This window comes from Dipteris shenzhenensis, chromosome 30, assembly GCF_047967505.1.
Source record: "Dipteris shenzhenensis isolate YYH24624 ecotype China chromosome 30, Dip_SZ_1.0, whole genome shotgun sequence".
Taxonomy (NCBI): Eukaryota; Viridiplantae; Streptophyta; class Polypodiopsida; order Gleicheniales; family Dipteridaceae; genus Dipteris; species Dipteris shenzhenensis.
The window spans coordinates 2627608-2641950 of record NC_141625.1 but is presented as its reverse complement, the minus strand read 5'-3'; the positions used below and the strand labels follow the sequence as shown (position 1 = coordinate 2641950).

Sequence of the window (14343 nt, the reverse complement as noted above, 5' to 3'; positions counted from 1 at the left end):
AATACTTTCCCACGGTGCCTGAGGCACGGGAAGAGGCATAAGTAGGCCAAAAGCTGATGATTTCGAAGTTCTTGAAATACCAAAGCAAGATGTTCCCTGTGCTCTTCTTCTGTCTTTGAAAAGACTAGGATATCATCAAAGAAAGTACTCGTGAAATGCCTGTACTTTTGTAAGATGCGATCCATCATTCTATTGAATGTGGCTGGAGCATTTGCCCACCCAAAAGGCATCACTAAGTATTCATACAACCCGAATGTAGTGCAAAAAGCTGTCTTATGCACATTTTGCGGTTGTATCCTAACTTGCTGATAGCCACTCTTCAAGTCTATCCTGTTGAAAACTGTTGCTTCTCTGAGCTGGTCAAGCACATCATCTATGCGTGGTATCGGAAATCTATTTTTGATGGTCATCTTATTCAATGCACGATAATCAATGCACATTCGAAAAGAACCATCTTTCTTCTATACTAGATGTATTGGTTAGCAAAAAGGAGACGAGCTGGGCTGAATCAACCCTTTGGACAGCAAGTCCTGTACGTGAGCCATAATCTCCTCTCTCTGAGTCGCACTGACTCTATAAGGTGGTCTATTTGGTGGCTCACTACCAGGCATTAACTCTATCTGATGGTCCTCTGGTCTCTCTGGGGGTAACTCCCCTGGGCAAAGCATTGGAAAAGCAATCTTTAAAGCTTACAAGAAACTGAAATTTATCTTTGCCTGCATCATTCATTTCAGCATGCATATCATTCTCTTTTTCTTTTACAAAAACCATGTACGCGGAAATTGTAGACTTTATTGCTTTACCACATGTAACATCAGATACAATGGGGATAGTCTCCCCTTTATTCCTAGCAACTAAACGCTGGTTTTTCCCCCTATGGATAAAACTCAGCACCCTCTCAGGGTATTCTATTGTTACTTCTTTCGATGGAACCACGGTGTACCAAGTACAACATCATGTTGCTTGAGAGGAGAGATTAAGAAGTCCTCCTGATCTACATAGCTCTGCACATGGACACGAAGCTTTCCAATCAAAGGAGTAACTTGCACTGGATTCCCTTGGAACATTTGATCAGCATCAAGAGCTCTACCTAGCTCTTCAGTTTTTATCCCTAATCTCTCAGGGCTAAATCTTCAAATATGAAATTGTCTGTAGACCCTTGATCAAATAGGATTAATGCTTGTTGATCTCTTATCTTTCCCCATGATAGCAAAAGCTCTTTTTCGTTTGGGTCTGAGGTACTACCCAAAACATCTGGGACTGCTCCCACCATTGGTCTTGGTGGTACTTGTGGCTTTTTCTGCTCCTTAGAACCCGAAGGCTTATCAGGGCACTGGGCAGCCATATGCCCCTCTTTCCCACACTTAAAGCATTTCCCATCTTTACAGAAGTGAGCTATTTGTTCAAGAGTGAATGGGGATTTGCCTTGAAAACTGAGTACCCTTTGGCTTCTGAGGCTGAAACCCTTTCTTTTCAACCTTGGGATACTCTTTCTTTTCTGATTTTGAAAAATCAGTTTTCTTTCTTTTAGCACGTCCTGCATGCAAGGATAGTACCGTGGATGGATCTTGTAATGGCACAAGACTAGCTACTGAAGCTGAATGCATAAGGTCTTGAATGTTCTTTGCTCCCAAAGCATTCACTACTGCCTGAATTCTTGGACTGAGACCTGCTCTGTACTTTCTTATTTGGGTTCCTTTGGAGATCTTTTTGAAAGGTGCAACCTGCAAATAAGCATCCCAAAACTTTTGGTTGTACACATCCATTGTATCTCCTGCATCCATATGCAAACTGTCCCAATCTTGAAGAACATGATCTCTAAACTATTTAGGCATAAACTGCTGGTAGAAGGCTTTCTTGAAGTCCTTCCACTTCTTTGGGGCTGACCCATCCGTGGTTTGTGCACTCCACCATGCACTAGCTGTCGCTGTCAAGTGCAAACTGACCATTCTTAACTTGGAGGATTTTGAAAATTTTTTTGTACCAAATGCAGCATCAAACTGCCTGATGAACTGCAATGCTTTGTCTGTATGACTATATTGTCCATTATAGGTCATAAACTTGACAGATTTACCTCCCTCTTTGAATTCCTTGGTCTCTCTGGAAGACTTACTCTTCCTAGACTTCTTGTGTTTCCTTCTTTTCTTAGATGGTTTATCTGATAAAGAAGAAGATATAGAAGTCGAGCTCGAGGTAGATGGTGAAGGACTGGGAGATCGGTGATGATGCCTTGATCTGTTCCTGCTATGAGACCGTCCCCTATGAGATCTCTCTCTCTCTGGCTGTACACGAGAGTGTGCCTCTGGCATTGGCACATCATAAGCTGCATTAGGCATATTTTTTGCTTGAAACAAATGCTGAGCTCTTGGATCCCTTCTGAGATTTTCCATCTCCTACATACGATCTGCTCAAATTCTTGCTGAGTTTGTTGCACGCTTCTCTGTCTTGGATGAGCATTCCTATCTTGTGAATCCCTTTGGATAGGTGATTGAGCCATTTTCCGTCAACTTGTCTGAGATCTGCAAGTTTCTCACACACACTGTGTATGCAACTGATGCACGCAACCTTTGCTTTTCAAAGAGAAAAATTACCTCAACAAGAGGTGTCTTGCATTCACAATCTATGCCAGTACCGGGCTGTCAACTCAAAGCATAAACCCACAAAGTTGCCAAAGCATCAACAACTGTATTGCCCCTTTTCTGGCTGCTGCAAAGAGCACTCAGAATGCATTTGATTCATCTTTCCATGCACAAAGGCATGCATCCCTTTACTTGTGCAAATCTCTGAATTTTCTCTGATTTCTGCTTTTTCTGACAGTAAATACTCTCTGAGATAGGTGAAAACTGCTAGCAGAAACAGTCTCTGTAACTGTCTTATTTTTTTTTTTGGGGGGGGACAGTAACCAGATGGGTAACCGGCTGGTTACTCTAACCAGACTAACTGGCTCTGGTTTGGTTGGCTCTCAACTGGACCTCAACCATCTGTAGTCTAGTTAACCAGCTATAATTTGGTTAACTAAAACTAAGGTTAGTTGGTCAGACCTGGTTTGACTAACCAGTCTAGTTTGGTTAGACCAAGTAACTGAACCTCTAACCAGGGTTAACTAACCAGAGTTAGTCTAGCCATTGGTTTGCCACCTGAGCAATCCAGCTGGCTGCCACAAGTCAATGCCATGTCAGTTGTCTGTCAGGCCTGCCACATCAGCATTTGCCACGTGTCTTGCCTACGTGGACTGCCATGTGTCACGCAAGCATACATTGCCACGTGTCAGGTGGCCAGGTCAGGGCCACGTCAGCCACCTGCATGCGCCATATTGCCACATCATCTGTTGCCTGGTAGGCGCCACGTCAGCGCAGCCTAAGATTTGGAAAAATACCAAGGTTGTCACGCACTTCCATTAGCATCGCAGAACAGTGACGGAACAATTTTGCTTGCATCTTCTTCACAACGAACGCTTCGGAAGCTCTTCTTTCGTAGCACACATGAAGATTACGCCGCACACGTGGCCTCGTGCGATGATCTCACAAGGTTTCCGTCAGACGTGCGCTTACTTACGGGATTTCATCGACGGTCTTTGCTGCCTGGCTGGGCGTCGCTCCGTCCTCAATCCTCTTGATCACTAGAGTAATACTCCGCTCCCTACGTGGGTTCTCTGTCAGACACCTTTGCAATCCATGGCACCCTCACAAGGCCTATCCAGCAGAAGTGCCATCTAGCTCTGTTAATACGACGGACTGCTCCTGTGTAAATTTTGCTTGAGCCCTCGATTTCGTTCATCAGCCATGGCATTTGTGCATTCACAGAGCCGCTTCACCGCACCTTGTTCTCCTCTGCTAGTTTTGAGTTCTCCTCTGCTAGCTTCAAAACCCCGGTAGCCTCTACCACTAGCGCATCTAGTAGGCAACCAAATTAAAGTATCGATGATTCCAATGATCTTCTAATCACCCAACGTCTTCACGCCCACAAACCTTCTCGGATCGTCACAGTTTGAGGAAAATGTGGGACCATCCTCTGATACCAATGAAACTGTATGGATAGCAGAGGAGCTTACACAAACCCAACTCAAGATTAAGGAAACTGAATTAGCTAAAGTCAGGGCTGCCAGAAAGGATGGAAAATGGTCAGTTTAGCGTGAAGGGGTAGCACTAATCAGAGAGTTTAAATCAAAACCAAAAGACTCTCAGTCTTAAACTGATGTGTGGTTGTTTACTCTCTAGAATATCATGTAGGTACTCTAAATAATTGGGATTGCTTTTTGCACTCCTTGGGAGCTGCCATGTGCCCTCCCTAAAAAGCAGATGTACTAGAGGGTTTCTTGCTGTCCCATAGACCTTTTGGTCTCCAGTGGACGTTAATAGACTTTCTTTTTCTTTCTTTTCTTTCTATGAAATCTTACTCGTAAAGGACAGCCAAAACACTTTTCATTTGCTCTCCCTCTCTCCCTCTCTCAACAGATACACTAGGGCCCAGGACAATCGTTGGGTTGGACCCCCCCCGAAGGTTTTTATTACTTGAGAGAAAAACTGAGTACATGAGTTCAACGTAGAAGCTGTACATACAAATTCAAAACGTGAATGAATCATTACATGAGCTCTAAGGCTCCCCTTCTTGGCAACAAGCCACTTGTCAATTTCTACTTTACTTTCCTAATTACATGCCACTAAGGGCAACTCTGGAGTCTTCGAAGCGCTTGGTCATGCGAACCACCTCCTAGACTCTTATTAGGCTCCATTGCGCTTAGGAAAATCACTCTTCTTAGTACCTGCAACAATTAATTAAAGCGCACTACCATGGTACCCATTAATTGTTAGCGCTTTGCATGCAAATAACACACTGTGGACCAATTCTAGTCACGGTGGGTGTCTCCACTGAACACATGTGCACACATAACAAATATAAAAAAATGTATTCAAATTTCATTCTCCGATTAATCGAAGTCAACACTCTTGATCATAATTAAGGGCTTTGACCAAAGGTCGAGGCGCCTTAATTATTGTCACCCCCTATTAAGTAAAAGTTATAAGAAGGATCATAAGGGAATTTTCATAGAGAAGCCTACTCTACATGTGGGTTTCTTCAAAAGCCATCCCATTATGTTCTCACCATTCCTAAAGATTCATGTAAAGATTTTTGTATAAAATAGGCATTGCTATAATACTTTGCATATTTCTAAGTGAAACTATGTTTTCTTCTGATCCATTTTTTGCCATATTTTTGCATAGTTGGAAGCTTTCTTTTTCTTTCGCTCGGACGCTCGGAAGATTTTGCTCGAAAAATGCTCATCCCCTCCTTACTACCATGTCACCTCTAACACCTCAACAATCAAAGTCAAAGTGCCATGTCACCCTTTGACTAGTCAGCAGATCCCTTGCCAGCCCCACAGTTTCTACATGTGACCACTCAGCTGCCAAACAGTCTCCTGATGACAGGCACACTTACCTCTCCATAAGCACTTCATGTGACACATAGCTGCCACCTCATCACTGCTCCATAGACACATAGTCAAGTCTCTCCAACCAAAGTTGGCACAACTCTCCAACCGAAGTTGGCACATCTTGGTTAACCGTAGTTAACCCTCTTGGCGCATGCCAAGTCTCGTTGACCGAAGTCAACACTCTCTGACCGTAGTCAGCTCTGTAGTTCTTTGGTTAATCGTAGTTAATCCTCTTGGTAATAAACCAAGTCTCCCCGACCGAAGTCATGTTTACTTGACTAGAGTCAAGTATCTTTGACCGTAGTCAATTCTTTGACCATAATTAACACATATGAAAACTCTTTAATTATGATCAAATAAATGGTCAACTGTACTTTGACTTAGGATATTTACATCGTGGTGACACTGACTTTTGAACCTGCATGCTCTGGAGTCTTGCCTCTGTAAACAGTTTTGTGTTTGCAGTGTTTCCTGTGTGCTATTTAATTCTGCTGAAATTGCACTAAAAGTACATTCAGAGCTTAATCAAAGCGTTGTTCTGGCAGAGTTGAATTTGGGAAAGCAAGGTTTGGTCCAGGGATAAACTTGTGGGGTACTCGAGACTTAGGAGACCAATGAGGATGTTGGGAATTGGCTCTAGATGCCACTCTTGGCTCCATCAAGTTCTTCTAGAATATATTAAGGAGAGTGCTTTACCATTGTTTGTAGATATCTGAAGGGATGTTGAGCTTAGCAAGGAAGTGCATAGAACGCAAACCGCCTTCAAAAAATGATCAACTCCTTGAGCTTATTCTGGCTATCTTGGCAGAGAACACAGAGGTATGCTCGTTATTAGTCTTAACTGTGCCCCTGTTCTTTGCACTCTAATGTGCGCAAGTCAGTGAGATTGAGGTGATTTTCATGTAGATATAACAAGAATATTCACTTCTCTGCATATATATTTGAATGACTGTATATGTATCTGCAGGTAGTGCTTGTGGAATGTTCTAAGGTGTTTGATCCATGGTAAGCCTCCCAGAATCCTTTTTTGGTGCCTTTGTATTATGGAAGAAGAGATGGGACTCAGCGTGTTTCCCATCATTTAAGGTGGTAGCTAAAGTAATAGGATATTGCTCTGCAGCTATTCAAGTATTTGTCCACATAATGTTTTTTTTAAAAACAGAGAATTGTCCACATAATGTTAAAACCGTTCCTCCAGATTAGAAATTTTGGGCTTCACAATTAACTACATCCTTCCTTCTATGCTGAAAAAGCACTCATTGGATGCTTATAAAGAATGCAGGTGAATTTCTACATGCATTTGCAGGAGCTGATTGAGAGCAAGACTCTTGCAAAGCTGATTAAAGGCTGTAAACTCCTTTTTCTCTATGTTAAAAAAAGAAGTGCCTAATGGGAGGGGTTTAGGGACTGCAGCTTTACTCAATAAGCCTTAATACGATTATGCTTGGTGCAAATCTGAGCACAATTCACATTTAAGGAAGGTCCATCTGGATTTTAAACAAAGAAACTGAAACATGATTTTGCTACAGCAGATCAATATGTGTGTGTGTTGGGGGAGTGGGTGTTTCTCTTTTTGGGTGGGGAAACCAGGCAATGTGTCCCAGTGCACAGTTCAGTTGTATTAATTCTAGCTGGATGAAAGGCCACCTTCATTTCCGTTCTAATGATTTTCTGCTGAATATGTGTGCTACAGGATGTTAACGCACATGATAGAGCTATTGTCAGCAAGAAACCCATATGCACAGGGATTTTTATTTGAAGAAAGGGACACACTTGGTGGCATTAGTCTGGAAGAGCTTCATCGACTTGTATATGCCCAACTTTTATCATCACATCCTTGCTCCTGGCAGGTTTGGATTAAGTATGTCGTGGTTTCATTAATTCATTAGGGTCCAGATTATTATTATTTTTTCTCTTTAAGATTGTGAAATTGCAATTTGTATCTCGGAACCTGAAGTTTTTTTCTCTATTTGCTTTTTGCGTTCCTTTGATTCTACTGTATTTTTTTGTTGGTCAGAGAACGTATTTTTTTCTTTTGCTTTCTGCGTTCTTTTGATTCTACTGTATTTTTTTGGTGGCTAGAGAACTTGGTATATTCTATTTTAGTCTGCACTATAGTTGTGGAATCAGATTTGAAATCTTACTGAGTCCTAATGGAAAGAAAACCTCAACCTTCTCTGAAATATTTAGAATCTGATTATGCTAGTAACTCTTGTATTTGCAGCTGGCTCCTGTCTATTTGGCATCCTGCCCTCGGCTAGGTCGTGGACTGCTAGAAAATCTGCTTCTCATGCAACCAGTTTCTAGCCAGAATCGGCTTGCTCTCAAAGTACATAATATGCTGGCCATTTTGGTTACTGAAATCTGGATGATCGTGCTTCTATATTCATTGTGCCCTAGTAATCTGGAAGATTGTATGCACCTTCTCATCTGTGATGTAGAGTCCGTGGTTGTAAAGAATTAAACAACTAATTGTCGCCATTCTGCTTGATTTTCGCAGGTTCTGGACATTTGCCGTATTTATGATCTTCAAACTGTTGCAGAGAAATTAATGCGGGTATGCAGTGATACGTTGTTGAGCTGTCTATATTTGGAGCCCTTTTTTGGAAATAAGATGGCATAATTTCGACACTTGAAGCTGAAATATTGCAAGAAGTTTCCTTGAACAAGTCCTGTACAGCCTTTTTATTCAGAGAGGGGTAGAGAGTTCGCAGGAATTGCACAACTTGTGTTGAGTTGACATCTTGATAAGGCCAAAGAATGGGCTTTTTCGAGCATGACTTATGTTTGTCTGGCCTTTATGTCTCCTCTTGTGTGCAAATGACATTGTCTGACATGTTAACTAGAAACCTTTCAGCTTATTCATTTTTAATTATTTGTGGGACATGTCGCTTGAGTAAATCCATTTTGAAGAATTCCTTTTCGACTGCGGTCTATAATTTAGTGGTGCTATGCTCTGTTAGTTCATTAAGAAAAATAAGGTGGCAGACTGGAGGAGCATTGTGTTGTCCCTGGTAGAATGATGTTATAGTCTTGGAGTGAATGCAGATATCAAGTGCTTGTTGTAGTGCGTATATACTAGTGGGTTTATACTTTTGGAATGCTGCTCAATGTCTTCTTTTGGCATATGGTGGACTGTCAAAGTTGTAGATGCAAGCCGAGTTCTCTGAAATTATATTTTTGGTGAAGAAGGATGAGGCAAGGTAATCTATGATGGCGAACTCAGCCAAGATATCTTGTGTGGGACTGACGGCTTACTGTGGATCATTCACATGCGAGTAATAGAGCCTGGAGCCTTTTCCACCCTAGCCCCATCCACCTTTGATAGATCAGGGCCCCAACAGGCTGGTTGGATCAAAAAATTAAAGAGAAGAAACTTGGTATGGGGATCTTGGAAATGAGAGTGAAAGCACATGCGCTCACTCTCAGGTATGTGTAGGATGCAACAATCTCTACTTGCAACCCATTGAAGGTGATTTCTAGAGGGACGGTCCCCCTCACCACTCACTGACACTCAGGTGTGGTCTGATTATGCATGCACGCTCTATGATATCCCAAATCAGCCAGCCCTTAACCTATGACATATGCCACGCCCCACATCCTGCACCCTCTTCACTAGGGGGGGGTAAAGGATGCCGTAATGAAACTTCATGATGGCCGAGCGAAGGATCATGAGGGACTATGCACTGAGTTCATTGCATATGGGATTAACCTCCTAGCCCGGATCTTAGCCAAGCTATTTAATGAAGTTGTTTGCTTGGGGTTTCTAGGCACCTGGACCATCAACACTATCTCACCCATCCACAAGGCAGGGGATCCCATGAGCCCCGAGAACTATAGGACCATTATGATTGGACATGTCATGTCCAAGATTTATGCATCAGTACTTGATTTTGAGGTCAGCAGATTTGCGGAGTGTCGAGGACTTAGAGTAGTGGGACAGGCCGGTTTCGGGATCATGGGACCATGGCCCATATTCTCGCGCTTAGATGTATCATCGAGGAGGCGAGGGCACGGAAGTAGAGGGTTTACTGTGGATTTCCGCAAGGCATTTGACACCGTTTCGAGAGCTCGCCTCATACGATGCCTGCATGATTTGGGTTACGACCAGGAGATCATTTGGGCTGCCATGGCACTTTATGAGCGAGTTTCAGGCAGAGTCCGGACAGGATCTGGATGAACAGACAAGATCATGAGCACTATCGGGGTCAAACAAGGGTGTCCATTATCACCTATCTTGTTTGGCCTCTACATCGACAAGCTCGAGACAGTGATGCAGACACAAGGGGGGTAGGTTGCTCTCTTGCGGGCACGTTGATCCAGATATTGCTTTACGCAGATGATGTGGCTCTCTTGTCTTCCTGAGCAGAGGGGCTTCAGAGACACCTTGACGCACTACAGTTCTTTTGTGAGTCTCATGATTTGAAGGTCAACTTGGGTAAAACCAAGGTTATGATCTTCAATACATCTCTACGCGAGGAGCAGTTCGTATTTGATGGGTACCCTGTTGAGGTAGTTTCATCAATTACAGCTAGATGCTGTATTTCAAGTCATTACGTATCTGTACCGAGTCAGGGAGTATGGGGATTACACATCCGGGCATAGCAGGATACCATGGCTAGCACTGTCCTCTTCTATGGCACTTGCAACAGGGGGGAGCACAGAGAGATGGTTTGTGGGACTAGGGCTCCACATGGACAGACTACCTCCATTCCAATACAGCATGGAAGCTCCTTTCTCTCCCCTCCTATCACACGAGGTCAACTAGGTTATCCGTGAGGATCTACTACAGCTACACACATTCCGGACTTGGTTGGGCCCAAGTGATCTTTCAGTGAAGCTGGGCTTCTCCAGAGATCATTTCTTACATATCAAAGCGGAGGGTTTCATTGATCCACTAGGATACACGCAGATTCACCTACCCCACTCGCTGAGGATCTCTCTTGGGCAGTTCCGGGTCTCTTCACACAGACTTCGTATCGAGAGCGGCAGAGCAGAGCGGTTACCTAGGGAGAGGCGCATATGCACACTGTGTGACATGCAGGAGGTTGAGATAGAGGAGCATTTCATCTTCAGGTGTCCTATTTACTATGAGATCCGAGGGCGTTTCTACTGTCTCTTCAGAGATAGTTATGGGGTTTTGGCCCGTTTTCTCTCCTACCCAGACCAGCGATGTTTGATTGGTTTCATTCATGAGGTGCTCAGACACCGTGAGAGGAGCAAACTTCTTCCTTGATTGATACCTTTGAGAGAGTACTCCCAGCACGGAGACATGAGCAAACTTCTTCCTCGATTGATACCTCTCAGAGCTCTATCACGGAGTTCTTTCAGCAGATCTCATAGACCCCCACGAGACTAGACCTCGACATGACCGTGACTCGGAGCCTGTGACCCGACAGCTCAGACAGAGGGTTGACTCACAGATCATACTTGGGGACATCCCCTCCTTGTTTAGGGTTAGAGCCCGACCGACGGGGGTCACAGCAGCCTTGGTTAGACGCAGAGCTACGACCAGGAGACATACCAGGACTGCACCCTTGGGAAGGCGACATCGCTCTATTGCTGACCTCATGCCTCCACTTTCACTGCCTCATTCATCCTGATGTCCTGCTATTGACATGACTATGTTGTACTTAGGAATTAGTACTGCCATTTTGCATTTTTTGCATTTTGCATTGGTGTGGATGCTCGTTTAGTAGCTCCACTACCACAGCTCATTGTATCAGGTTTTTCACAGTCTCATAGACCCATCGGTCTTCCGAAGACTTTAATAAACTTTGCTTAGCTACGTGGGCAATATTTTGGAATCCTCGTGGGGATTTTAGTGGGCAAGGTTTTGGAAAATCTAGTGCCAAAGGCCACTTCTTGGCATTAATTGTGATGGCCTTAGAGATTTAAGTGCCAAGGTCCCCTTGGTATTAATTGTTTGGGCTTTGGAGTAGTTCAAAGAGTGGGGCAAGGGCAAGTTAGATCGTGGATTGCCACGTCGTACCTTCTATCCCTAAAGGCCTCACGTGTATGCGAATGGACAAGGCAGGGGGTTCTGGAATGGTCTAGGATCACATCGCGTGGTCATCGAGATGGAAACAATGGAACTTTGACGGGCTGACGGTGGTTTTGGCTTGAGGTCACGGTTCCATCCATGGAGGGCTCTTGGGTTGGTCAGGGTCGGTGTTTTGGTGTCGCAATTCAGGCGTGGGAGCTAGGAGGACTCACGGGCTGGTGATGATTCGGCGTGGAAGCCAGTGATTCTCTATGTGCCGTCCTTTGTAGCTCCTGACCAGCAGGACCAAGGTTGGCCGACCCACCTGCTTCATAGGGCCGAACCCCTGCACCAAATTGGGGGCTGCCACACAGCCATATAGGGGCTGACCCCCTGCCTCAACCAGCCAACCAGAAGCCTAGGTGGCCGACCTGCTCATATATAGCCTGCTAGGGGTGGGGCTGCAGCACCAAAGGGTGGCCAGACAGGCCCCCACACTGACCTGCCACACGGCAACAAGCAGGCCACAAAGGAGCTCTAAACAGAGCTGTACCTGGCCGATATCCTCCTAGGAACACCTCGCAACATTGCACCACCATAGCAACCTACCCACCAGCCCATTGGGCCACGAGTGATGCTATGATCTGCCCACATGGATATGGACCCCTACTGGCACCAATCCTAGCAGCAACTGGAGTGGTTTGACAGTGGACAGCACCGCGGCCCAGAAGAAAGGGGCCCACCCGAAGCCCATACCGCTCACCACATCCTCGACCTCTATGGTTACCACTATCATTTCTCCGTCTCATCATCTACGCCACCTCTCTCCTCCCCCTCTCCTGCATCATCATCACAGGTCTCCTCTCCAGTAGCCTCACCACTAGCCCCACCGGCCACGGCTCCACAATACTTTTCCCTCGTATCACCTCTACCTCTCAGTTAGCCACCCTTCATCACCTCGTTCGGCCTCGCTACTCCTACATACCACTCCCCCGCCCAGATCACGTTGTCCCCACCCTCAGTACAACCTCAGCAGCCCACCTTCATTCCAACCCCTCTTGAGATCCAGTTCCCACCTAGACCAGGAATTCTTAGGTCCCCACCAGATGTTTGGGACTCCTTACTAGCTGAGATACACAGCATCCGGGCCCGTTAGGCAGAGCTGACACATTACACTCAGGAGCAGGCCCGATACACCCAGGAGCAGTCTGCATTATACACGAGCAGGGCACCCTTATCCAGGGGCTCAAACACGACATCAAGCTTTGAGAGGAGCTTGGGACCTTGAGAGCAGCGCTTGGAGGAACTTCAGTCACAGAGATGGAGGCACAGATAGCCACGATACAGTCGGCTATAGCAGAGACAACTAGGTGGGTGGATGTGGCGAAACGGGAGCCCGCAAAGGCAACCGTTTCAGCCGCCATATAGGAGCAGCAACAGAGGGCTTCGAAGGCCCTCAACATCCGGATACGAGGGATCACGTGAGACAGCACCAGCACCACTACGACGTCCATGGAGGAGGCGATCACCTTTGTGACCACCACCATGGGGGTTCCCGACCATGGCATAGAGGGAGCATGGCGTGTTGGGAGAGACCCCAACCAAGAGCAGTCCCTAGTCATTCGCTTCAGAGATTCACATGCTCGACTAGCGACACTCCGACGACGAGCCGCTCTACGAGAGCAACCCACCCTGTCCATGGACGAGGATTTGACACCACTACAGATTGAGGAGTGATGAGCTCTTCTGCAGCAGCGGGATGTTGCCCGCAAGGAGGAAAAATGGGCCGTGGTCCGTGATGGTAGGTTGTTGATTGGCACCTGTTGGGCTCTCACTCGTACCCCCTAGGGGACAGGGCCTATGAGACTCAGGTCTTCGAGACCCTAGCCTACACCATTTGGAACTGTAATGGTACCTTATGGTCAGACCTAGGGAACTTCTCGGAGTCTTATATAGGACGAGACATAGTCTTTTACATGGAGACACACCAGAGCCCAGAGCGTCTACTACCGATAGTCAGTGGCTACACATGGGAGTCAGCCTTCAGGGATGAGACGAGGGATACATGAGGAGATCGAGGATCAGGCGGGGTCGCAGTATTGTACAGGTCTTCCCTCGTTGGAGCCATCAGACATGGACCTAGATGGAGCAGGTCATCTCATCGGACCGACACGGGCCTGTTACTCCATATGGACACGTGCTCCTCGATCTGGGCAGGATGCATGATCTCATCATCTACAACGGGCTTGACCTATGGCCCTCCTTAGGTGGTTTTACTTGCTTCCCACATGGGGGGGGCACTAGTGTAGTAGATTACATCATGGGATCCCCTACCTTCACTTCATGTATCACTGACTTCACCGTAGCACCACTCTCTCCAGGAGCTGATCACACATACCTATTTTTCACTATCACCACCCCACACTTAGTCACACCACACACACCACATAGGAAGCACGACACCTACCACGACATACACTTTGATCATAGCCTCACACCTGCCTACTTTGGACGCCTAAATAGACTCCTAACCTACATCGATCACATACCACTCATAGAGGACCGTGCTGCCCTGATTAGTCGCACACTCCACGAGACTGCTCTCCAAATCTTTCCCCACACCACACGGTCCACTAGACCACCACCTCTTGGTTCTGTACCCTGCAACAACTGGTACAATGCGGAGTGCAAGACTTATTGCCGACAACTCCGACTTGAAACCAGATGTCACCTCCCCCGACTTGAAACCAGATGTCACCTCCCAAACACACCAGACATGGTACGCAAGTACCGACGTCTCGTACGTCGGAAGAAGCAAGCATTTCTTCGTCGAAATGAAGAGGAGCTGCTGAACATCTTGTACAGCAACAACTCTAAGGGCATATGGGATCGACACGTTAGCCCCGCTCCTAGCGAAGCTATTTAA

General features: G+C 45.8%; 1 protein-coding gene across 3 annotated transcripts in view; it reads left to right on the top strand.

Moving 5' to 3' along the window:
- LOC147881602 (nuclear pore complex Nup85-like protein) overlaps positions 1-14343 on the top strand; it is an 86341-nt gene that overhangs the window by 33213 nt on the left and 38785 nt on the right. For all 3 annotated transcript variants that reach the window (XR_015543954.1, XM_087401693.1, XM_087401692.1), the window contains exons 9-13: positions 6143-6253; positions 6402-6439; positions 7128-7284; positions 7659-7763; positions 7935-7991. Coding sequence is in view for 2 of the 3 variants with exons in the window: in XM_087401693.1 (XP_087257819.1) it covers positions 6143-6253; positions 6402-6439; positions 7128-7284; positions 7659-7763; positions 7935-7991 (468 nt within the window). In the remaining variant the exon portion in view is untranslated. The remainder of the gene's footprint in view (positions 1-6142; positions 6254-6401; positions 6440-7127; positions 7285-7658; positions 7764-7934; positions 7992-14343) is intronic.